Below are 24,639 nucleotides of genomic sequence, written 5' to 3'. Positions count from 1 at the left end.
TCATTAATGGGATCCATAATAATAAAAGATAGAGAGTTCCAAAAGTATCCACTCTTAGCCAGGACTGAACAAGAGTCTTCCCAGGGGTTGTGGCTTTAGACTCAAACCCAGAGAGCATCATCTGTTTCCCCATCATGGTGACAGGTGACTCAGGCATCAAAGTCACCCATGCCCTCCTATCCAAAAGACCAATAAAGTACAGTATCCTCCAATCATCCCATTAAACCCTGACCCTAACATGTGGCTCATCTCTGGGGAGGGGGAGACTTTGGCCTAATTCCCAGGTTTGTTTATTTTTAAAAGCCAGTCTGAAGGTCTTTGAAAAAGCTGGCAGGGCTCTCTAATTCATCTCCAGACACAGTGGAAAGAGAGGAAGTGACAACCTCATAAGAGAAGTTAACTGGACATGATAACCAGTCGGACTGCTACAGATAATCCAAGAAACCAAGTCCTGTTAATAGTTTCATTGCCTACTGTTCCGACACCATCTCTATAAGCACAAACGACAACCAGGGTGGCTTGCAGGGCTGCAATTGTCTCTGCCAGCATATTCCAGACATGGCTTCCAGTGCAGCATCCTCCCCACAGTAGGTCTAATGTGTCAAAGCCCAAGTAACCATCAGGCAAGGAAGGGATGTGTCTCAAATGTATAGTCTTCTCATTGCCTGCCTTCCCCTCCTATGTAGAAAAAGGCAGAGCATTCTGGAGGAAGAGGTCTGCAGTGGCAATTCCACAAGGCATCCCTGCCCTTAATTAAATTTAGTGGGTTTGACAGCAAATTAACCAAGTTTCAAATGTCTCTTCTCATTCTACTGTTGTCATCTATTTCTTTACGATGTTCACTTAGGAAGGCATTCCATCTTTCCTTTCTATTTTTTGGAACTCTTCATCCAGATGGGTATATTTTTCTCTTTCTCCTCTGCCCTTCACTTCTCTTTTCTCAGCTATTTGTAAGACCCCCTCAGACAACCACTTTGCCTTTTTTTGCATTTCTTTTTTTGGGGATGGTTTTGGTCACGGCCTCGTGTACAATGTTATGAACCTCCATCCATAGTTCTTCAGGCACTCTGTCTATGAGATCGAATCCTTTGAGTCTATTTGTCACTTCCACTGAATAAACAAGGGATTTGATTTAGGTCCTGGTGGCTCAGATGCTAAAGCGTCTGCCTGCAATGCGAGAGACCTGGGTTCAATCCCTGGATCGGAAAGATCTACTGGAGAAGGAAATGACAACCCACTCCAGTATTCTTGCCTGGACAATCCCATGGACGGATGAGCCTGGTGCAGGCTACTGTCCATGGGGTCGCAAAGAGTCAGACGTGGCTGAGCTACTTCACTTTCACTTTCACTTTCATACTTGAATGGTCTAGTGATTTTCCCTACTTCAATTTAAGTCTGAATTTTACAGTAAGGATCTGTTTTACAGCTCATGATCTGAGTCACAGTCAGCTTCAAGTCTTATTTGTGCTAACTGTATACAGCTTCTCCATCTTTAGTTGCAAAGAATATAATCTGTTTGATTTCAGTATTGACCATCTGGTGATGTCCGTGTGTAGTCATCTCTTGTGTTGTTGGAAGTTAGTGTTTTCTATGACCAGTGCATTCTCTTTGCAAAACTCTGTTAGCCTTTGTCCTGCTTCATTTTGTACTCCAAGGCTAGACTTGCCTGTTATTGAAGATATCTCTTAAATTCCTAATTTTTCATTCCAGTCCCCTATGATGAAAAGGACATCTTTTTAACCATTCAACTTCAGCTTCTTTGGCATTAGTGGCTGGGGGATAGACTTGGATTACTGTGATTTTAAATGGTTTGCCTTGGAAATGAACCAAGATCATTCTGTCATTTTTGAGATTACACCTAAGTATGGCATTTCAGACTCTTGTTAACTATGACGGCTACTCTGTCTCTTCTAAGGTATTCTTGCCCATGCATGCATGGTAATTTGCTTCAGTCATGTCTGACTCTTTGTGATACTATGGATTATAGCTCGCCAGGCATCTCTATCCATGGGATTCTCCAGGCAAGAATAAGTTTCCACTTCTATTTAGCCTCTTCATTCTTTATAGAGCTATTTCTCCACTCTTCCCCAGTAGCACATTGGACACCTACCAACCTGGGGGGCTCATCTTTCAGTGTCACCTCTTTTTGCCTTTTCATACTATTCATGGGTTTCTCAAAGCAAGGATATTGAAGTGGTTCACCACTCCCTTCTCCAGTGGATCACATTTTGTCAGAACTCGCTACCATGATCCATCCATCTTTGGTGGCCCTGAATGGCATAGCTCATTATTTTATTGAGTTAAACAAAGCTATGATCCACATGATGATTTTGATTAGTTTTTGGTGACTGTGCTTTCATTCTGTCTACCCTCTGATGGATGAGGATAAGAGTCTTCTGCAAGCTTCCTGATGTGAGGGCCAGGCTATGGAGAAAACTGGGTCCTGCTCTTGTGCCAGACCCATGCTCAGTTAATATTTAATTCTAGAGATCACTTCAAGAAAATGGGAGATACCAAGGGAATATTTCATGTAACGATGGACACAATAAAGGACAAAAATGGAAAGGATATAACAGAAGCAGAAGAGATTGAGAAGAGGTGGCAAGAACACACTGAAGAATTGTACAAAATATGTCTTAATGACCTGGATAACAATGATGGTGTGGTCACTCACCTAGAGCCAGACATCCTGGAGTGTGAAGTGAAGTGAACCTTAGGAAGCATTATTATGAACATAGCAAGTGGAAGGGATGGAATTCCAGTTGAGCTATTTCAAATCCTAAAAGATGATGCTATTAAATTATTGCACTTAATATTCCAGCAAATGTGAAAAACTCAGCAGAGGCCACAGGACTGGAAAAGATCAGTTTTCATTTCAATCTCAAAGAAAGGCAATGCCAAACAATGTTCAAACTACTGCACAATTGTGCTCATTTCACATGCTAGCAAGGTAACGCTCAAAATCCATCAAACTAAGCTTCAACAGTACATGAACTGAGATCTTCCAGATATACAAGCTAGAACCAGAGATCAAATTGCCAATATTTTGGATCATAGGAACGACAAGAGAATTCCAGGAAAAAAAAAAAAAAAACTACTTCTGCTTCATTGCCTATGCTAAAGCCTTTGTGTGGATCACAAAAAAACTGTGGAAAATTCTTAAAGAATGGGAACACCAGACCACCTTACCTGCCTTCTGTGAAATCTGTATGCAGGTCAAGAAGTAATAGAACTGGAAATGAAACAGTGGATTGGTCAAAATTGGGAAAGGAGGACATCAAGGCTGTATAGTGTCACCGTGTTTATTTAACTTTATCAAAGTACAACATGCATAATACCCAACTGGATGACTCACAAGCTGGAATCAAGATTACTGGGAGAAATGTCAATACCCTCAGATATGTGGATGACATCATGCTAATGGAAGAAATTTAAGAGGAAGTAAAGAGTCTCTTGATGAAGATGAAAGAAGAGACTGAAAAAACTGACTTAAACTCAACATTCAAAAAACTAAGATCATGGCAGCTGGTCACATAACTTCATGACAAATAGATCTGGAAAAAATGGAAACAGTGACAGTCTTCATTTTTCTGGGCTCTAGAATCATTGCGGGCAGTTACTGCAGCCATTATATTAAAGGTTGCTCTTGCTCTTTGGAAGAAAAGCTATGACAAACCTTGACAGTGTATTAAAAAGCAGAGACATCACTTTGCTGACAAAGATTTGTATAGTTATAGCTGGTCTATATAGTCAAAGCAGGTCCATATATTCAAGTGACTGGTTTTTCTGATAATCATGTACAGATGTGAGAGTTGGACCATAAAGAAGGCTGAGAGCTGGAGAATTGATCCTTTTGAACTGTGGTGCTGGAGAAGACTCTGGGAGTGCCTTGGACAGCATGATCAAACCATTCAATCCTAAAGCAAACAATCCTGATGCTGAAGCTGAAGCTCCAATACTTTGGCCAACTGATGGGAAGAGCCAATTCATTGGAAAAGATTCTGATGCTGGAAAGATTGAGGGCAAGAAGAAAAGGGGCAACAGAGGATGAGATGGTCCAATGACATCATTGACTCAATGGACATAAGTTTGAGCAAACTCTGGGAGATAGTGAAGGACATGGAAGTGTGCTGTGCTGTATTCCATGGAGTCACAAAAAGCTAGACATAACTAAGTGACTAAACAAGAACAGCAAAGATCTCTTCAGGCTCTGAAATGAATTGATCTTGAAGGGCTCCACATACATTTTCACTAAAGTCATAAGCCTTAATTACTCACTGCATTACAGGATGTCTGTCTTTGTCAGGGGCCAGCTTAGAACTAACTTAAGGATAACTTGATGCAACCCAGTATAAGGATCCAATGGTTTGGGGCCTCATTACCAGAGGACCATGAGGAATAGTCAGGGGCTGTTTTCCTAGCTTTCTAATACTATTTTTGGGTTTCTAATTTGACTGACAGGTAAGCATGACTAGGGACTTGTGTGTGTGTGTGTGTGTGTGTGTGTGTGTTAGTCACCTAGCCATGTCCAACATTTTGCAACGCCCTCCAACCTTCTCTGTCCATGGAATTCTCCAGGAAAGAATACTATAGTGGGTTGTCATTCCCTTCTCCAAAGGATCTTCCCAACCCAGAATTGAACATGGGGCTTCCACATTACAGGTAGATTCTTTACTATCTGAGCCACCAGGGAAGCCCTGACCAGGGAGTTAGGGGCTAACTAAAGAGAGGGATCAGTGGTCCCCTTAAGAACTGAAAGTTTTCTGTAAACAATTTGTTAAATAATGTCTTATCATTCAATTCTAATTGAATTAATTATGATAGATGATCACCTTTGAGAACTTTAAACTCAACTAGATGTTAATTTTCTGTTGATCAAATAACCAAATTTTCCTTCTCATTTCTTTAATCATAAAAAGTCTCAACAATATTTTCAATTGAATGGGAGTGTGGCCACATCTTTTCACCTTTATATTTAATTTCCTAATACATAATTTAATATATTTAGATGTGTAGTAAATTTAGCTGAATGACAGATTTGGTGAGGGTCATGATTCATCCACCAGCTTTAACCACTAAGTGCTTAAATAGATAGCAAGCATGAAAAATTGATAAACCTGACAGGGAAACTGGTAGGAAGAATTCTAAAAATGCTTTACTCTGTCAAAATTCCCTGGTTATTCAATCAAATACTAATCTAGATATTGCTTTGAAGGCACTTAGCAGATGGAACTGAGTTGACTAATCAACCAACTTTAAGATAGAGTTATCTGGGATCATTGTGTCATGACATGAGTGCCTAAACACAAAAACAAAGCCAGGAGAGTCAGAGAGAAGTGGTAGAGTAATGAAGTTGAGGCTGAGGGCAGGTAGTAGAGACTGGAAATTTGAAGACTCAACCTGCCTTTGCTGTATTTAAAGATGGAGGAAGGAGTATGAGATAAATAAACAGGAAGCTGAGAATGACCAGCAAAGAGGCAGCTAGGAAATGGGAAGCTGGATCCCAAAACCACATAGGACTGAATTCTTCCACAACCTGAATGAACTTCTAAATAGATTCATTCTCAAACACTCCAAAAATATAGGGCCTTGTCTACATTTTAATTTTGCTCTTGTGAAACCTGGAGCAGAGAATCAGCTCAGCAAAACTTTTCCTGGACTTCTGACTTCCAGAACTGTCAGGTAATGTTTTTTAGTCAGTAAGTCATATCTGACTCTTTTGCGATCCCGCCAGGCTCCACTGTCCATGGGATTGTCCAGGCAAAAATACTGGAGTGGGCAGCCATTTTCTTCTCCAGGGGAATATTTCCAACCCAGGGATTGAACCCACATCTCCTGAATTGGCAGGAGGATTCTTTACTACTGAGCCACCTGGGAAGCCCTTGTGAGATAATAAATGGATGTTTTTGCGAAGCCAAAAAAATTGTTACAGCAGTGATAGGAAATAAATATACAAAAAATATTTTATGTTAAATAATCAGAAAGTAGTTATTTAATAGGTTTATTAAATGTAAAAATGTACATTTAGAGTATTTTTAGAAATAAAGAATAACCATTTCCATATTGAAACTCTCTGGGATGGCAATGCACATAGCCTGTGTGACATGTGAACTTCTGTTTCTTCACAGCAGTTCTTGTCTCACTTTGCTGCATCTCATTTATAATAATATTCTGTGGAATTATGCTTGGCATCAACTTGTATATTTAATGATTGCATGTAACAATATGTGTTGTGATGCAGCTAATGGTTATTTTATTTGCTGAGACATAAATCAATGATATGTGCCAAGTTATTATTATTTGGCAAAATCAAAGGACAATTATTACATATATGAACAACTACTAACAGGATTATCCTTTATTTTTTCAATTATTTTGCATAAAGTAATGTATTCTCTTTCATTAATTTCCTTTTCATTGTTTTTTGGAAGAATTTTTATAGCTTTGAACTTTACTTGATTTTTTAACAATGATTATGTCTGCTGTTTAAATTTTTTTTTTAATTTATTTATTTATTTTTAATTTTTACTTTACAATTCTGTATTGGTTTTGGCATAGATTGACATGAATCCACCACAGGTGTACATGCGTTCCCAAACAATAGATTAATACAAGAGAAGTTGCTCTGCTGTGATTTTTTTAACATTGATTATGAATTAGTATACTCCAGAATGGAAATAGTCTAAATCATTTTATTAAGCCATACATGAATGCAGAATTACAATTAAAATTTCACATGCTTCTGTAGAGACAATTTAGACCTTAATATTGCAAAACTGTAATGTATTCTGATGGGGAAAGCTAATGCTGATCTTCACTGCTAAATAATGTGATTATGTAAGCAAAATCCATACTGATTGCTTTCTTTCTTACACATAATTTTTATCCCAGTTTTTTGAGTATTTTAGATTGTGCATATAACAGTCATTTATTCTTACAGCCTTAACAACAAAAGACTATATAAATCTAGGTTGACAAAACAATCCTGTTTTGTCCTAAAAAAAAAAAAAAAAAATAATGCTTGTTTGCTGTTGAAAAGGATAAACTTTCTTTCAGTTTGTTCTAAGTACAGACTATGTACTATGAGACTATATGCATTTTTACATATCAAAGTAGATTCTAAAAGTCAACCTGCTGCAAGTTGAGGGAAGACAGAAATATCTAGAAATAAAAATTTCTTTTTCTTTCAAAGTTGTAGAGGATTATTAATTTTATATTTTCATCAAGCAATGTAATTTATTTCAGAAAACATTTATGTGATCAGATGGCCTGGATGCTTTGCTGCAATGAAAGAAATGCCTTTGAACACCTTTATTTGTGTGTGTGTGTGTTAGTCAGTAAATCATGTCCTACTCTTTGTGACCCCATGTACCTCACCTGCCAGGTTCCTCAGTCCATGGGAATCCCCAGGCAGGAATACTAGAGTGTTTCATCAGTTCCTTCTAAAGTTTGAATACATACATAGGCTAAATTATCATGATTAATTTGGCAACAATACTGTTTCTTCCAGAACTGACACAAACATCTGGCTTTCATTAAGACTGTCCAAAAAAAAAAAAAAAAAAAGACTGTCCAGATATTTTTTTTTACTTTCCTCCTAACTTTTCCTGCTGCTGCCATTCTCAGTTATTTCTATAAGACACCAAAAGAAAGCTGGCAAATACTGATGCAGGTCAATTTATGAAGAACGTGGAAAAAGACAGGTTTGGCTTCTGCTAAGGAGTAAATGTGTCTAATGTTAATAATTATAAAAAACAATACTATTACTCTAATAATTTATGCAAGCAGTGTTACACAGTTTACAAAGTAATTACATGTTTGACAATAGTAATATTAAACCTCCTCCCCAGCAAAATGGATGTATACCTGTTTAGCTAACTGGGTTTGTTTTTCTTAGTGGTGTGCTCAAATGCTCAGTTGTGTCCAACTCTTTCTGACAATATGGACTGTAGCCCATCAGGCTCCTCAGTCCATGGGGTCCTCGCGGCAAGAATACTGGAGTGGATTACCATTTCCTCTTCCAAGGGATCTTCCTGACCCAGGGATCAAATCCATGTCTCTTATATCTCTCACATTGGCAGGCAGATTCTTTACCACTGTCTCTACTTGGGAAGCTCCTTCTTGGTGGTAAAGTTTATAAATGATTTCTACACACTTCCTTAAGTTAATTAGTAGATAATATGTATCACATATTACAATTCTTGAATAGTATGTCTTCAGAAGCAGAAGCAGACCAAATCAAGAATTTCAAGAATCACCCCAAAATAATTTTGCACATACTTTACATAACATTGCATGACTTAGGAATATTTTTCCTCCTAATTTTTTCCCCCTAATTTTCTTCATAGCAAGTTACAAAAGGTTCCTAGGTAGGTGTTTGTTATAGAACCCATTTTCAAGGTGAAGAGATGATATATCAGAGTAATTAAATGTCTTTGCCTAGGAAATCATGACTAGGAAGTATTAGAATTGAGGGTTAATCCAATTTTTTTACCAAAAAAATAATTTATCTTTCCACCAAAATTTCTAATGAATCTTATCTCTTTAGCAGCACTTTTTAAGAAAATACTTCCAGTCATAGACATATATTTCTTAAGGGACTTATAACAAAATTATCTTTTCCCACTTATAAACTTGAAAGATGACCATCAGAAACCATTTTTGATACTGGATAAAGTTTGGGGGTTATTATAAAATGCTTCTTTTGAAATCTGTTACTCAAGTATTTTGAGAAAAAATTCTATCAACAAAGTAGACATATTTGCTGCTAATCACTTCAGTCGTGTCTGACTCTGTGCAACCCCATAGACGGCAGCTTACCAGGCTCCCCCTTTCCTGGGATTCTCCAGGCAAGAACACTGGAGTGGGTTGCCATTTCCTTCTCCAAGACATATTTAGTGGGTGGTAAAAATTAACTACGAAAACTGGCAAATTTTCATTTTAGTTGTCTTTCCTGGTGACTTGGTGGCAAAGAATCTGCCTGCAATATAGGTGATATGGGTTTGATCCCTGGGTAGGAAAGATCCTCTGGACAAGGAAATGGCAACCCACTCCAGTATTCTTGCCTGGAAAATCCCATGGACAGAAGAACCTGGCAGGCTACAATCCTTGCGGTCAGAAAAGAACTGGACATGACTTATGGACTAAACAACCACAACAAAGGAAACGAAAGCAGATATTTCAGAGAAAATTCAGTGAAAATTATATCTTCTCCTCTGGCTTACTTTTATGATTTTGAGGATTAAAATCGTTCAGAGAGATTAAAAAGTAATAATTATTTCATCTCTATAACATGTAAATCAGAATTAAATATTAACCTTCAAGTATATGTAATGATAATCAATACAATAATAATATATTTGCCCTAAAAACAATGTGAGAAATTGCAAGAAAGACAATCTTACTCAAAATGAGTTCAGTTTTCTGACAATTATTCAACAGGAGTATATGCTTTCTTCCAGTGGTAGATTTCCTACTGCTGAACATAATCACAAGGCAAGCATTGCACAACATTATGTACTGTGCACATTAAGTGACTTCAAATATTGCTTCCATTTTGAGATGATGTGAAGTAACAGAAATTTTTATTTCTTAACCCTGCTAAGTAATGATATGAGTATTAGACTGGATAACATAAACATTATTTAATATTCTCCAAATCTATGGTTATATGAGAAATATTTCCTTGTTTTGGAAATTGTTATTTCATAGAGAAAAATTGTGTATCTCCTAACTCAAATTCCTCCTTGGCCTCCTTTATTTCATGTGCATTCTCATCCACTGGACTTCATGAAATCTCTCATTTTTTTTTTCTCCTGTCATAAAATGTATATACTTCTCTTTCAACATCATATTGTCTTCCTCATTGGAAAGTAAGTGTATTAGGAGGCAGAATCCTTTTCTTTATTATTTTTCTTGTCCTTCTATTCTTAGTATTAAACACATACTAGGCATAGGAAAAAAAAAATAAAAGTTTGTTGACTGAATATTAGTAAAGAAAATAGGGAAGATAAAGAACTATGAACTTGAATGCAGCTACCAGTAAAAGCCTAAAAGGAAGGGTAAGCTCTGATGTAGAATAGCTACTGGCTAATGCTTATATAATACTTGCTATGTGTCAAGTATTTTTCTAAGAAAAGTATTAATCTCCAAACTTAATCGTCACAGGACTTCCCAGGTGGTGCTAGTGGTAAAGAACCCACCTGCCAATGCAGGAGATGCAAGAGACACTGGCTTGATCCGTGGTTGGAGAAGATACCCTGGAGAAAGAAATGGCAACCCACTCCAGTATTCTTGCCTGGAGAATCCCAGGGACAGAGGAGCCTGATGGGCTACAGTCCATGGGGTCGACAAGAGTCTGACACAACTGAAGCGACTTAGCATACTTAATCCTCACAGTAGTGCTACTATTTTTATCCTCATTTATAGATAAGGGACTTCCCACGTGGCTCAGTGGTAAATAATCCACTGCCAAGCAGGAGACATGGGTTCAGTTCCTGGAAAATTCCCTGAAGAAGGATATCCCAAACTTGCTTGGGAAATCCCATGGACAGAGGAGCCTGGCAGGCTGTAGTCCATGGGGTTGAAAAAGCCTCACACACGACTTAGCAAATAAACAACAACAGCTAAGAAAGCTAAATTCCTAATGTGCAGACAGTAGATAGTCAGGTCAGGATCTAAATCCTGACCGATTTACTAAGTCAATACTAATCTATTGACTCTCCCTAATTACCAGGCTACATTATGGGATCCAGTTATACCAAGAACGAGTTGGAAACATGATTCAAGTAAGCACTCAGGAATCAGGGTGCATAACATTGCATAGATCTAAGTAAGTAAGCAAGTCTAAACTAGATGGGCATAGCGGATCCTGCTGTGGTTTATGTTGGAGTGTTTTGCTTATGTTCTCCTCTAGGAGTTTTATAGTTTCTGGTCTTACATTTAGATCATTAATCCATTTTGAGTTTATCTTTGTGTGCAGTGTTAGAAAGTGATCTAATTTCATTCTTTTACAAGTGGTTGACCAGTTTTCCCAGCACCACTTGTTAAAGAGATTGTCTTTACTCCATTGTATATTCTTGCCTCCTTTGTCAAAGATAAGGTGTCCATATGTGTGTGGATTTATCTCTGGGCTTTCTATTTCGTTCCATTGATCTATATTTCTGTCTTTGTGCCAATACCATACTGTCTTGATGACTGTGGCTTTGTAGTAGAGCCTGAAGTCAGGCAAGTTGATTCCTCCAGTTCCATTCTTCTTTCTCAAGACTGCTTTGGCTATTCGTGTTTTTTTGTATTTCCATACAAATCTTGAAATTATTTGTTCTAGTTCTGTGAAAAATATCGCTGGAAGCTTGATAGGGATTGCATTGAATTTGTAAATTGCTTTGGGTAGTATACTCATTTTCACTATATTGATTCTTCCAATCCATGAACATGGTATATTTCTCCATCTATTAGTGTCCTCTTTGATTTCTTTCATCAGTGTTTTATAGTTTTCTTAGAATTCTGGAAAAAAAAGCAAAAATAAACAAATGGGACCTAATTAAATTTAAAAGCTTCTGCACAACAAAGGAAAATATAAGCAAAGTGAAAAGACAGCCTTCCGAATGGGAGAAAATAATAGCAAATGAAGCAACTGACAAACAACTAATCTCAAAAATATACAAGCAACTCCTGCAGCTCAATTCCAGAAAAATAAACGACCCAATCAAAACATGGGCCAAAGAACTAAATAGACATTTCTCCAAAGAAGACATACGGATGGCTAACAAACACATGAAAAGATGCTCAACATCACTCATTATTAGAGAAATGCAAATCAAAACCACAATGAGGTACCATTTCACACCAGTCAGAATGTCTGTGATCTGAAAATCTGCAAGCAATAAATGCTGGAGAGGGTGTGGAGAGAAGGGAATCCTCCTACACTGTTGGTGGGAATGCAAACTAGTAGAGCTACTATGGAGAACAGTGTGGAGATTCCTTAAAAAATCGCAAATAGAACTGCCTTATGACCCAGCAATCCCACTGCTGGGCATACACACTGAGGAAACCAGAATTGAAAGAGACACATGTACCCCAATGTTCATCACAGCACTGTTTATAATAGCCAGGACATGGAAACAACCTAGATGTCCATCAGCAGATGAATGGATAAGAAAGCGGTGGTACATACACACAATGGAGTATTACTCAGCCATTAAAAAGAATACATTTGAATCAGTTCTGATGAGATGGATGAAACTGGAGCCGATTATACAGAGTGAAGTAAGCCAGAAAGAAAAACACCAATACAGTATAGTAACACATATATATGGAATTTAGAAAGATGGCAATGATGACCCTGTATGCAGGACAGCAAAAAAGACACAGATGTGTATAACGGACTTTTGGACTCAGTGGGAGAGGGAGAGGGTGAGATGATTTGGGAGAATGGCATTGAAACATGTATAATATCATGTAAGAATCGAATTGCCAGTCTATGTCTGATGCAGGATATGGCACGCTTGGGGCTGGTACACGGGGATGACCCAGAGAGATGTTGTGGGGAGGGGGGTGGGAGGGGGGTTCATGTTTGGGAACGCATGTACACCCGTGGTGGATTCATGTCAATGTATGGCAAAACCAATACAGAATTGTAAAGTAAAATAAAAAAATAAATTAAAAATAAAATAAAAAATAAACTAGATGGGCAGAAAGAACAAGAAGAAGAAGAAGAAATAACAGAAGGATGCATAGCCCAGGTAATATAACAAGATGAAAGACTGAATTTCTAATCTCATCCCTATCTTGACTAATGGTATAACTATGTATGAGAGCCTCTGAGCCCCAGGATTCTTATCTGTAAAGTAACAAAGTGTGACTATCTCCTAATGAATCCCTTCCCTTTGAACTCTGAGGTAGTGCTCAAGAGCTTAGACAGCAACTTTGACACAAGCATTAAAAATTTACAGAAGCCAAATAATCAAAAGCCCAGGAAAATTGGTTTTAACCTGAAAGGATAGAGTCTTGACAGTAAAACCAGTGTAGCAACTTTAAGGTGTTTCTTCTTAGCCCCTGATAACTTGGGAGAGAAGTAGCTCTCCCTGCTCTGCATTTTTAGAATGTTTAAATTTTAGAGGGGATGGGGGAAATATATGTAAAGATAAGTTGATCCAGAGATCAGACCACTTTTTACTATCCCTGACACTCATTTGGGTCATGGGGAAGCTAGCTAATATTTCTTTTTTTTAACTGGTTTTATTCACTTTTATTTGAAATTAATTTTATTGGAATATAGTTGCTTTACAATGTAGTGATAGTTTCTGCTGTACAGCAAAGTGAATCATTTACACATATACATATATCCTTTTTATTTTTTATTTTTTTAAATTTCCTGACCCAGCAATCCCACTGATGGGCATACACAGCGAGAAAACCAAAAGAATGATACACGTGTACCCCAATATTCATTGCAATACTGTTTATGACAGCCAGGACATGGGAGCAACTTAGATGTCCATCAGCAGATGAAGGGTTAGGGTTAGGTTTAGGTTTAGGGTTAGGGTTAGGGTTAGGGTAAGAAAGCTGTGGTACATATACACAATGGAGTATTACTCAGCCATTAAAAACAATACATTTGAATCAGTTCTAATGAAGTAGATGAAACTGGAGCCGATTATACAGAGTGAAGTAAGCCAGAAAGAAAAACACCAATACAGTATACTAACGCATATATATGGAATTTAGAAAGATGGTAATGATAACCCTGTATGTGAGACAGCAAAAAAGACACAGGTGTATACAACAGGCTTTTGGACTCTGGGAGAGGGCGAGGGTGGGATGATTTGGGAGAATGGCATTGAAACATGTATAATATCATATATGAAATGAATCACCAGTCTAGGTTTGATGCATGATACTGGATGCTTGAGGCTGGTGCACTTGGACAACTCAGAGGGATGGTATGGGGAGGGAGGAGGGAGAGGGGTTCAAGATGGGGAACACATGTATACCTGTGGCGGATTCATGTTGGTGTATGGCAAAACCAATACAATATTGTAAAGTAATTAACCTCTAATTAAAAAAAAAATAATTTATATTAAAAGAACAACATAAAAAGTAAAAATATAAAATAAAATAAGTAATAAATTTCCCTCCCATTTAGGTCACCTCAGATCATTGAGTAAAGTTTCTTGTAATAAACAGTAGCTTCTCATTATTTATCTATTTTATACATAGTAGTGTATATATGTGAATCCCAGGCTCAAAATTCATCTCACCCCTCCTTCCACTCTTGGTAACCTAAATTAGTTCTCTACATCTTTGACTCTATTTCTCTATTTCTGTTTTGCAAATAAGTTAATATGTACCATTTTTCTAGATTCCACATATAAGTGATATTTTATGATATTTTTCTCTAACCTACTTCACTCTGTATGACAATCTATAGGGCCATCCACATATCTCCAAATGTCACTATTCTGGTCCTTTTTATGGGCCAAATTAATATTAATATTACCCATTGTATATATGTACCATGTCTTTTTGTCCATTTCTCTGTTGATGGATATTTAGGTTTCTTCCATGTCATGGCTATTGTCAATAATGCTGTAATGTAGAGTGTGGTGTACTCTTGACTTATGGTTTTCTTTGGGTAAATGCCCAGGAGTGCGGTTGTAGTTCTATTTTTAGTTTTTTAAAGGAAACTCCATACTGTTCTTCATAGTGGATGTACCAATCTATATTCCTGTCTACAGTTTAGGAGGATTCCCTTTTCTCCACATCCTTTCCAGCATTTCATTGTATGTAGTTTTATTTGTTTGTTTGTTTGTTTATGATGACCATTCTGACCAGTGTGAGGTGACAACTCATTATAGTTTTAATTTGCATCTATCTAATAATGAGTGATATTAAACATCTTTTCATGTGTCTTTTGGCTATTCATATGTCTTTGGAGAAATGTCTAGTTAGATCTTCCCCCTAGAAAACTGATATTTCTTAAAGATATTATTCCATAAAAGAAAAAGTTTAGTCAAAAGATTGGTAATAATTGCCATGTTTTCTTAGGTTTATGTGAGAGCTTTTAGCATAATTATTTTTAGAATTTCTCTTATATGTTATTTTCCTAGGGCTCCCATAACAAAATACCAAAAACTGGGTAGATTCAAACAAAGAAAATGTATTCTCTTGCAATTCTAGAGGCTAAAATTCTGAAATTCAGGTCCCAGCGAGGCCCGACTCTCTCTGAAGTTTAGGAAAAAATCTTTCCTTGCCTTCTCCAACTCCTGGTGGTTGCTGGCAATCCTTACCATTCCTTGGCTTTCAGCAGCTTGACTTTTACTTCTGCCCCTTTATCTATGTGTTACTATGCCTTTGTTTATATGGTCTCCTCTGGTCAGAAAATATTTCTTTCTGTTTCTCATTTTCTAATTTATGCTCCTACCTAATATTTCAGGTCTTTTTGAAAAACAAGCTTTTACAGACTTGAGGACAATCATTTTCCATGCTTTGCACATTGTCTAGCTGTCCCATGTGTGGTAAACATTTGATGAAAATTAATTTCATTCTTCTCACTACAATTATCCAGGAATAAATGTTAGGTGTTTAATAAATCTGTGTAGAATGATTGATTGAATGAACTTATAATAAAAGTAACGTACAAAAAATAAACAGCTCAAAATGTACTGATGTCTCTCATTACTTGATCTTCTCATGCAACAGAGAGTTAGCTAAGATGTAAGGAAACTAGTGTGAAAATATATTTTTTCTTCTTTAGTGAATAAAAAATAATGACACTTAAATTATTAGATTCTAGAAGCTAAATTGCAAACAACACAGGAAATATTAGGCAACATATCATTGGAAGGAGACCTGATGCATAAAAAAAGAAAAAAAAATCTAAAAGAATTTCAGAATGCCAATATATATGTAACAAAAATAAAAAACAATAAAACAATATAATCTATGTGTCAGTGTGATGGATTCAGTAATATCCAATATTCTCTTCCAATGTATAGTTTGTTTATAGCAATATTTAAAAACAATATTTTTTATTTCCTAAAGATATAGTATAATTTATGCATATACAAAATTATAAGAATGTAATCTAGATTAGTTGTAAGAAAAAAAAATATGCTGTAGTAATATTAAATGACACTATTACCAGAGCTGTCTGAAAAAGAAATCAAACCATAAAAGGCTATAGCTTTACTCTCTGCTAGATTTCAATTTGACTCAAAGTTTTTTAGAAGCTAAATAAAAAGATGAATCTGATCAATATCACAATTTACAACATCCATGATAAAAGCAAACCAATTTACATAGGAGAAGTGCAATTATTCTTGCTTCTAAAAGATGAAAGAAATTTCTCCCAAGGGTCATCATAAGAGTACACCATAAAATTGTTCAATGAAATCCTTGAACAATGTCTTTATGATAGGAACTGCTAAAAGTTTCACAGAGCTGATTTTTATGGTACCCCTCACAATATACTGATGGTCTAGCTATACAATTCCACATGTAGTACAAAAGAGGCATAGATTTTTTAGTAACTGGAATAATAGTTGAACAAAAAGTCTTTCAAAGATTCTTCGGAAATTTCTTTATTTTATTGCAGCTCTTTAGAGATATTTGGTGGCACTAAATCTCAGAGCACACAGCTGGCTCATTTAGTTAATAGGTATCGTGCATACGTGTGTGCTAAGTTGCTTCAGTCATTTCTGACTCTGCGACTATAGCCTGCCAGACTCTTCTATCCATGGGATTCTCCAAGTGACAATTCTGGAGTGGGTCCTTTGCCCTCCTCCAGGAATCTTCTTGACCCAAGAATCAAACCCTTATCTCTTATGTCTCCTGCATTGGCAGGTGGGTTCTATTTTGTTGCTGTTGTTCACTTGCTCAATTGTGTCTGACTCTTTGCATCCTCACAGACTGCAGTATGCCAGGGTTACCTATCCTTCACTGTCTGCCAGAGTTTGCTCAAACTCATGTCCATCAAGTCAATGATAGAATCAGATCATCTCACCCTCTGCCACCCTCTTTTCTTTTTGTCCTCAATCTTTCCCAGCTTCAGAGTCTTTTTCAAATAAGTCAACTCTTCACATCAGATGGGCAAAGTATGCTTCTGCTTCAGCATCACTTCTTCCAATGAATATTCAAAATTGATTTCCTTTAGGATTGACTGGTTTGATCCCTTGCTGTCCAAGGGATTCACAAGAGTCTTCTCCGGCACCACATTTCAGAAACATCAGTTCTTCAGCTCTCAGCCTTCTTTATGGTCCAGTTCTCACATATGAATGCAACCCACTCTTGTATTCTTGCCTGGAGAATCCCAAGGATTGAAGAGCCTGGTGGGCTACAGTCCATAGGGTTGCAAAGAGTCAGCCACAATCAAGCCACTAACATTACTACTACTAATGGATAAAACATAGCCCTTACTATAAAGATTTTTGAATTTTCACAGTATTGTATTAGCAACTGTATTGTATTTTATTAGGAAACACAGGGAGCAAAATTAGTTCATGAAATCGGCTATTCTGTGAGATCAAATGTAAGAAAAAATAGCTAAAGACCTGAAAGTAAACGTTGATTTGCTTCTGTGAAAGCTGAAGGCCCTTCAAGCCTTGGATTTGATTCTAAGAACACTTTCACAACATGGGTCAGGTCTTGAGCAAACAGGTTTGAATTTGCTCTGACAAACAGATGAATCAGCACTTGCTGCCTCTTCTGCTATGTTTTAGCAGGACACCAAGTCTCCAAGGTTCTGGGGAAGAGAAGTGCACTGATTCAGATTTTACATTAAAAAAATAATCCTTTCGAGATTTCTGCCACTTTGCAGCTTTAAAACTATCATCTGAGAAGTCTTAGTTGTCTTCCTTGGGGCTGTCTCGGGAGACATGGAGGAATGTGGAACAAAAGTAAATGCCAACAGTCAAATCTCTGTCTTCTCTTACCATTTATTAGACACATAAGACACTGTGATGAAATGTAAGATTTTCAAGAAGCAGTTTTTGAAAAGTGTTTGAAAAACACTGCACTGAAGTTCACTATCACAAAATTTATTTTTCTCTAAGATCATAAATATATCTATAAATCTGTACTGTTCACTGGCTATGTTCCAGAATCTAGATATAAAAGGTTAATTCAAATTATTTGTCTCAAGGAACTGAAAGTTTGTGAAAAGATCCCTAAGTACATCAAAGATTACACAACACTATGGTAACTGATATGTCATGGACCATACACTGTGCATGCATATAAGACAGGGCAGCCAGATCAAATGGGAGTGAACAGAGAGCTCTTGATATATATATGTGTAGAGAGAGATATAGATATCCATATCCATATATATATGGTTATATACATATCCATATTTAGTTTTTGAACTGAATCTAGAAAAACGAAAGCAATTAGGACCACAAAGATGGCTAATAGCCATTTTAATCAATGGAGTGAGAATAAGGCAAATCTAATGAGTAATTTTGTGGCAGAAGTGCCAACAAGTTTGGAAACATAACGTGTTTTTTTTTTTTAATTTTTTTTAATCCATGCATTTTTTAAATATTTATTTATTTTTTATTTTACTTTACAATTCTGTATTGGTTTTGCCATACATTGACATGAATCCACCACGGGTGTACATGCGTTCCCAAACATGAACCCCCCTCCCACCCCCCTCCCCACAACATCTCTCTGGGTCATCCCCGTGTACCAGCCCCAAGCATGCCATATCCTGCATTGGACATAGACTGGCAATTTGATTCTTACATGATATTATACGTGTTTCAATGCCATTCTCCCAAATCATCTCACCCTCTCCCTCTCCCTCTGAGTCCAAAAGTCCACTATACACATGTGTCTTTTTTGCTGTCTCGCATACAGGGTCATCATTGCCATCTTTCTAAATTCCATATATATGTGTTAGTATACTGTATTAGTGTTTTTCTTTCTGGCTTACTTCACTCTGTATAATTGGCTCCAGTTTCATCCATCTCATCAGAACTGATTCAAATGTATTCTTTTTAATGACTGAGTAATACTCCATTGTGTATATGTACCACCGCTTTCTTATCCATTCATCTGCTGATGGACATCTAGGTTGTTTCCATGTCCTGGCTATTATAAACAGTGCTGTGATGAACATTGGGGTACATGTGTCTCTTTCAATTCTGGTTTCCTCAGTGTGTATGCCCAGCAGTGGGATTGCTGGGTCATAAGGCAGTTCTATTTGCAATTTTTTAAGGAATCTCCACACTGTTCTCCATAGTAGCTGTACTAGTTTGCATTCCCACCAACAGTGTAGGAGGATTCCCTTTTCTCCACACCCTCTCCAGCATTTATTGCTTGCAGATTTTCAGATCACAGACATTCTGACTGGTGTGAAGTGGTACCTCATTGTGGTTTTGCTTTGCATTTCTCTAATGATGAGTGATGTTGAGCATCTTTTCATGTGTTTGTTAGCCATCCGTATGTCTTCTTTGGAGAAATGTCTATTTAGTTCTTTGGCCCATGTTTTGATTGGGTCATTTATTTTTCTGGAATTGAGCTGCATAAGTTGCTTGTATATTTTTGAGATTAGTTGTTTGTCAGTTGCTTCATTTGCTATTATTTTCTCCCATTCGGAAAAAAATATGGAATGCTTCATGAATTTGCATGTCATCCTTGCGCAGGGGCCATGCTAATCTTCTCTGTATCGTTCCAATTTTAGTATATGTGCTGCCGAAGTGAGCACTGGAAACATAATGTTTAGAATCAGGAAGAGGTCAAGTCATAAAGAACCAATATGCTTAACCAAAAGATTTGAAGCAAAAAAAAAAAAAAAACAAACATGAAAGTTTAGAATGGTGTCAAGAGCATATTTATGTTTTAGAAATATCCTTCTCACAACAGTACAGTGGGACCACTAGAGAAGCTAAGGATAGAGTCAGTCAGAGTCATTAGCGGGTATGGCAGCAATCTGCTAGAAAATAAATGGGAATCTAAATTAAGTCAGAGAAACTGTCAGGAGAGAGGTTTGAGAGCTATTAAGAAGGTGAAATATATGGGATTTTGTGACTTTCTTTGCTCTGTTCTTTTTTCCTTTTTGAGTAAACAGTGATGCATCTTATAGTGTTAGATCTGTGTAATTTTATTCCCACTTTCTGATTGATGTATATATAGTCAAGCTTTTAATCAATCGAAATGTTTTTTTTTTTCATATTTACCAAATCTTACATAGCAGTCCACTTGAAACTTGAACATTTAATCACTTAGTATATTCTGCCTGCATAACAAAGCTCAATGTTATAATCCTACAGTTATTACAAGATCTGTGCTCTCTCAGATACATTTACACTTCAATTACAATTACAATGCTTTCATCTTAACAGCTTCTAGCTTCTGAATGATTACGTCTCAAGGATTATGCTATAATGAAATCAAAGGTTATTGACTACTTTTCTCATTTCTTTCTGGGAGGCTTTGCTAGCTAAATAAAACTGAGGCCAAATTTATGCCAAACTATGTCTCTCCCTCTAGGAAAACATAATGGAAGTTATAAGAAATCAAGAGTTTCTACTGCTTCCAGCTGAGGAGCTCCATAAACTCCTGGCCAGTGATGATGTCAATGTTCCTGATGAAGAAACCATCTTCCATGCATTAATGATGTGGGTCAAATATGACATGCAGAGGAGATGCAATGACTTGAGTATGCTTCTGGCCTTCATAAGACTGCCGCTGCTTCCACCTCAGGTAATTAGACACTGTTTTCATAGCTAAGAATGACTGAAAAATTCTGTGCTAAAATTAAATATTACAGCCAATGTTTTACTATTATTTGATAGGTGATGGTTCTGATTCCCAAATCTGCCACTTACTGAATAATGCCTATATGACTGTAGGAATGTTAATTTCTCTGAAGTTTAATTTCTTTATCAAATCAAATTATACTACCACACAAAAATTTTATGAGGCTCAAATTAGATAATATATGTAAAGTACTTAATATCAATAGAATATTTTAAAGATTTTTAGAATATTGCAATTATTAATTCTCCACTCCCCTGTTTTGATGATTGATCTAACTACCTGTCTGTCTCATATCTAGCTTACTAACATAAGATACAATAGCATGATCATTTTCTGAAGAATATATCTACCTAGAATATTCTTAAAAGCTCAAAGCATGAGATTTCAAACCTTTATAGAAGGATAAGATATATTACTGAATGGCAGAGAATTGTGAAGAAACAGCATTTGGCAATTGGGACTATGAAATCTTTTAGAATTGGAACTAAAGAAAATCTACACACCAAATGTATGACCCACCACATTTTATTGATGAGTTATGCAGGACACAGGTGATATGATAAAATATCAAGTTCATTCAACTTATAAGAAAAAGCATAATTAATTTTCCCTGATTCAGAATCTTGTGTCTGTAAAATAACTTCTAATGTTGAAAAATCATCTATGAATAGCATTGTTAACTCAGACTGTCTGGCATTTCAGGGCATCCAAATATAAGTTTGAAGGTGGCTCTGTCCTCTGAAATGATAGATAAAATTGTGTGTGTGGGGGGTGTACATTTTGTATGAGGTTTATTAGGAGCCTGTCCATTTGAATCCAAATCACCATCGACATTTTCAACAATTCACATAATACTAAAAACGTAAGATAGGGAATTAAAAAATCAGGAAACAATAGAAAAGCATAACCTATTAGTAAAAAGTGAAGAGAGAGGGAAGTAGGGTCACAGATTAAAAATGGAAAGTTAAGAAAAATAAAACATTGTGCAAAAACTGGGAAATAAATGAACATTTATGAATAAAGTAATAATTGTATTTCATTTGGCTACTCAAAGTAAAAGAAAAGAGAAAATTTATGGAAATCCCACCTAAATTAATTATGCAAATTTATCTTATCTGCTTTATTGACTATGCCAAAGCTTTTGACTGTGTGGATCACAATAAGCTGTGGAAAATTCTGAAAGAGATAGGAATACCAGACTACCTGACCTGCCCCTTGAGAAATCTGTATGCAGGTCAGGAAGCAACAGTTAGAACTGGACATGGAACAACAGACTGGTTCCAAATAGGAAAAGGAGTACGTCAAGGCTGTATATTGTCACCCTGCTTGTTTAACTTATATGCAAAGTACACCATGAGAAACGCTGGGCTGGAAGAAGCACAAGCTGGAATCAAGATTGCTGGGAGAAATATCAATAACCTCAGTTAGGCAGATGACACCACCTTTATGGCAGAAAGTGAAGAAGAATTAAAGAGCCTCTTGATGAAGTGAAAGAGGAAAGTGAAAAAGTTGGCTTAAAGCTCAACATTCAGAAAACGAAGATCATGGCATCCGGTCCCATCACTTCAAGGCAAATAGATGGGGAAGGAGTGGAAACAGTGAGAGACTTTATTTTTTAGGCTCCAAAACCACTGCAGATGGTGATTGCAGCCATGAAATTAAAAGACACTTACTCCTCAGAAGGAAAGTCATGACCAACCTAGACAGCATATTAAAAAGCAGAAACATTATATTAAAAAGCAGAGACATTACTTTGCCAAAAAAAGGTCCGTCTACTCAAAACTTTGGCTTTTCCAGTAGTCATGTATGGATGTGAGATTTGAACTATAAAGAAAGCTGAGTGCTGAAGAATTGATGGTTTTGAACTATGGTGTTGCAGAAGACTCTTGAGGGTCCCTTGGATTGCAAGGAGATCCAACCATTCCATCCTAAAGAAAATCAGTCCTGAATATTCATTGGAAGGACTGATGTTGAAGCTGAAACTCCAATACTTTGGCGACCTGACACAAATAACTGACTCATTTGAAAAGACCGTGATACTGGGGAAGATTGAAGGTGGGAGGAGAAGGGGATGACAGAGGATGAGAAGGTTGGATGGCATCACTGATTCAATGGACACGAGTTTGAGTAGACTCTGGAAGTTGGTGATGGACAGGGAGGCCTGGTATGCTGCCATCCACAGGGTTGCAGAGTTGGACACGACTGAGCGAATGAACTGAGCTGAACAGGCATTTTGGTAACTTGATAAAGAATGGATTGTAAAGCCATGTACTGGATTTTTCTAAATCCCAGATAGGTTCTGATACCAGATATTCTCAGAGCGTGGACATCTCTCTAAATAGAGATGGACAATGATCACGAGTAGCCAAAACAAGTAGATAGCCATTAACTTATGATAGATGATGTGGTAATTCTTCACTTTGATCCTGCCCACTCATTTCAGCTTTTTTGTTGAAATGTATGGAGCTTGGAGTCAAATTGGTGCTCAAAAATCATCATATATAATAAGACACATACCAGAGGAGGCCCAAAACATGACCAGAGTCCCATCTTTTCACAATATGCCTTTTGTTCATACACTCCTTGTCCACTCTTTTGTCATTAAGAGTGGGAGTTCCTCCTACATTTACATCTCTATATATTTTTATATCTTCTTCACTGTTACATCAGAACAAAGATGCACATTCTATTGGCTTGTTCCTAAGCCTATGCATTACACATAGGTTTTTAATTCTGATTGGTACAACTGCTTTACTTTGATTAGTGAAGCAATATTTAATAACATCAGAAAATAAATTATTGCGTTTTCCTAAAACTATCTAGTAAAGACTTTCACCTTTTATCACAGTGCCTAATAGATGTAAATACATCATTTATCTACTTTCCATTCCTAATCTCTCAAACTGGGAGCATTACAAGCATAAGTTTATGTATATTTTCAAGCAACAGATGTGCAGAAGGAAAGAGTAAAACACATTTTCTTTTCATAAAAAAAGTGTCTTTAGATATAGGAGGCTTTATCACTTCCATAAATGATATTAATTAATTACATGCCTTTATAAGCACTTTCCACACAATATTTCTAATCCTAAAAACCACAACTGCAAGATAATCTGCAGAGAGATAAACAGGTTCAAAAAAGTTAGGTGATTTTTGAAAGTCATAGAGCTAGTGAAAAATCCAGCTGGCTAGATATGAACATATACAGAGACATTTCTACTGTGAGTATATGTTCTTTCCTTATTTACTGTCTAAACTGGATGATCATTAAAATGTTCTGAATATAGCAATTCTGAAGATTCTTATAAAAAAGGCTGGGAAAGAAGAGTGAGGGAATTGGAGCTAACATACATTTCTTTCTTTCTTTAGCCACCAAACGTACCTCATTTAATGTCTATAATATCCCTATGTAGTAAACATTATTATTATCTTTTAACAAATGAGTAAATTGAGAATCAATAGGATAATCATCTTTCCAGTAAGTTGTATAACTCAGACTACTCTAGTTGCATTTGATACTGTTTCTTTTCTCTCTGGTAGGAAATAAGTGCAATGTTTATTTCTGCTGTTAGTTTCCTATTTACCTCAATGTCCAACTAGAGTTTTAAAAAGTTGAATTAAATCTCAAATTTTCCAGCCTTTACATGAATTTTCAAAGCTACTAAACATCTTAAGGTTCTTCAGAAAAGCCATATGTTGATCAGAAGCCAGTTTTTTCTTGATGGGTTTTAGAACCAATAAATACAGATTTTGTTCTTAATTCTGACAGTGATTAATGTATGGAGTTGTTTTTTTTTTTTTTTAACCTTCAGTTAACTTGTATGTATGTGATGTATATACTGTGTATCTTATTACATTACATATGTGATTATC

General features: G+C 36.6%; 1 protein-coding gene and 1 non-coding gene across 3 annotated transcripts in view; one reads left to right on the top strand and one right to left on the bottom strand.

Moving 5' to 3' along the window:
• The window catches only part of KLHL1 (kelch like family member 1), a 500,583-nt gene that overhangs the window by 268,956 nt on the left and 206,988 nt on the right, over positions 1–24,639 (top strand). For both annotated transcript variants that reach the window (XM_040266859.1, XM_040266858.1), the window contains one exon: positions 20,497–20,709. In XM_040266859.1, coding sequence (XP_040122793.1) covers positions 20,497–20,709 — 213 coding nt within the window. The remainder of the gene's footprint in view (positions 1–20,496; positions 20,710–24,639) is intronic.
• LOC120883409 lies at positions 19,605–19,711 on the bottom strand. The gene has a single exon (XR_005725769.1). It is a non-coding gene; the product is annotated as a U6 spliceosomal RNA (small nuclear RNA).

The sequence above is a fragment of the Oryx dammah genome, unplaced genomic scaffold, assembly GCF_014754425.2.
Source record: "Oryx dammah isolate SB20612 unplaced genomic scaffold, SCBI_Odam_1.1 HiC_scaffold_24, whole genome shotgun sequence".
Classification (NCBI taxonomy): Eukaryota; Metazoa; Chordata; class Mammalia; order Artiodactyla; family Bovidae; genus Oryx; species Oryx dammah.
This window is presented reverse-complemented; position numbering and strand designations above follow the sequence as displayed.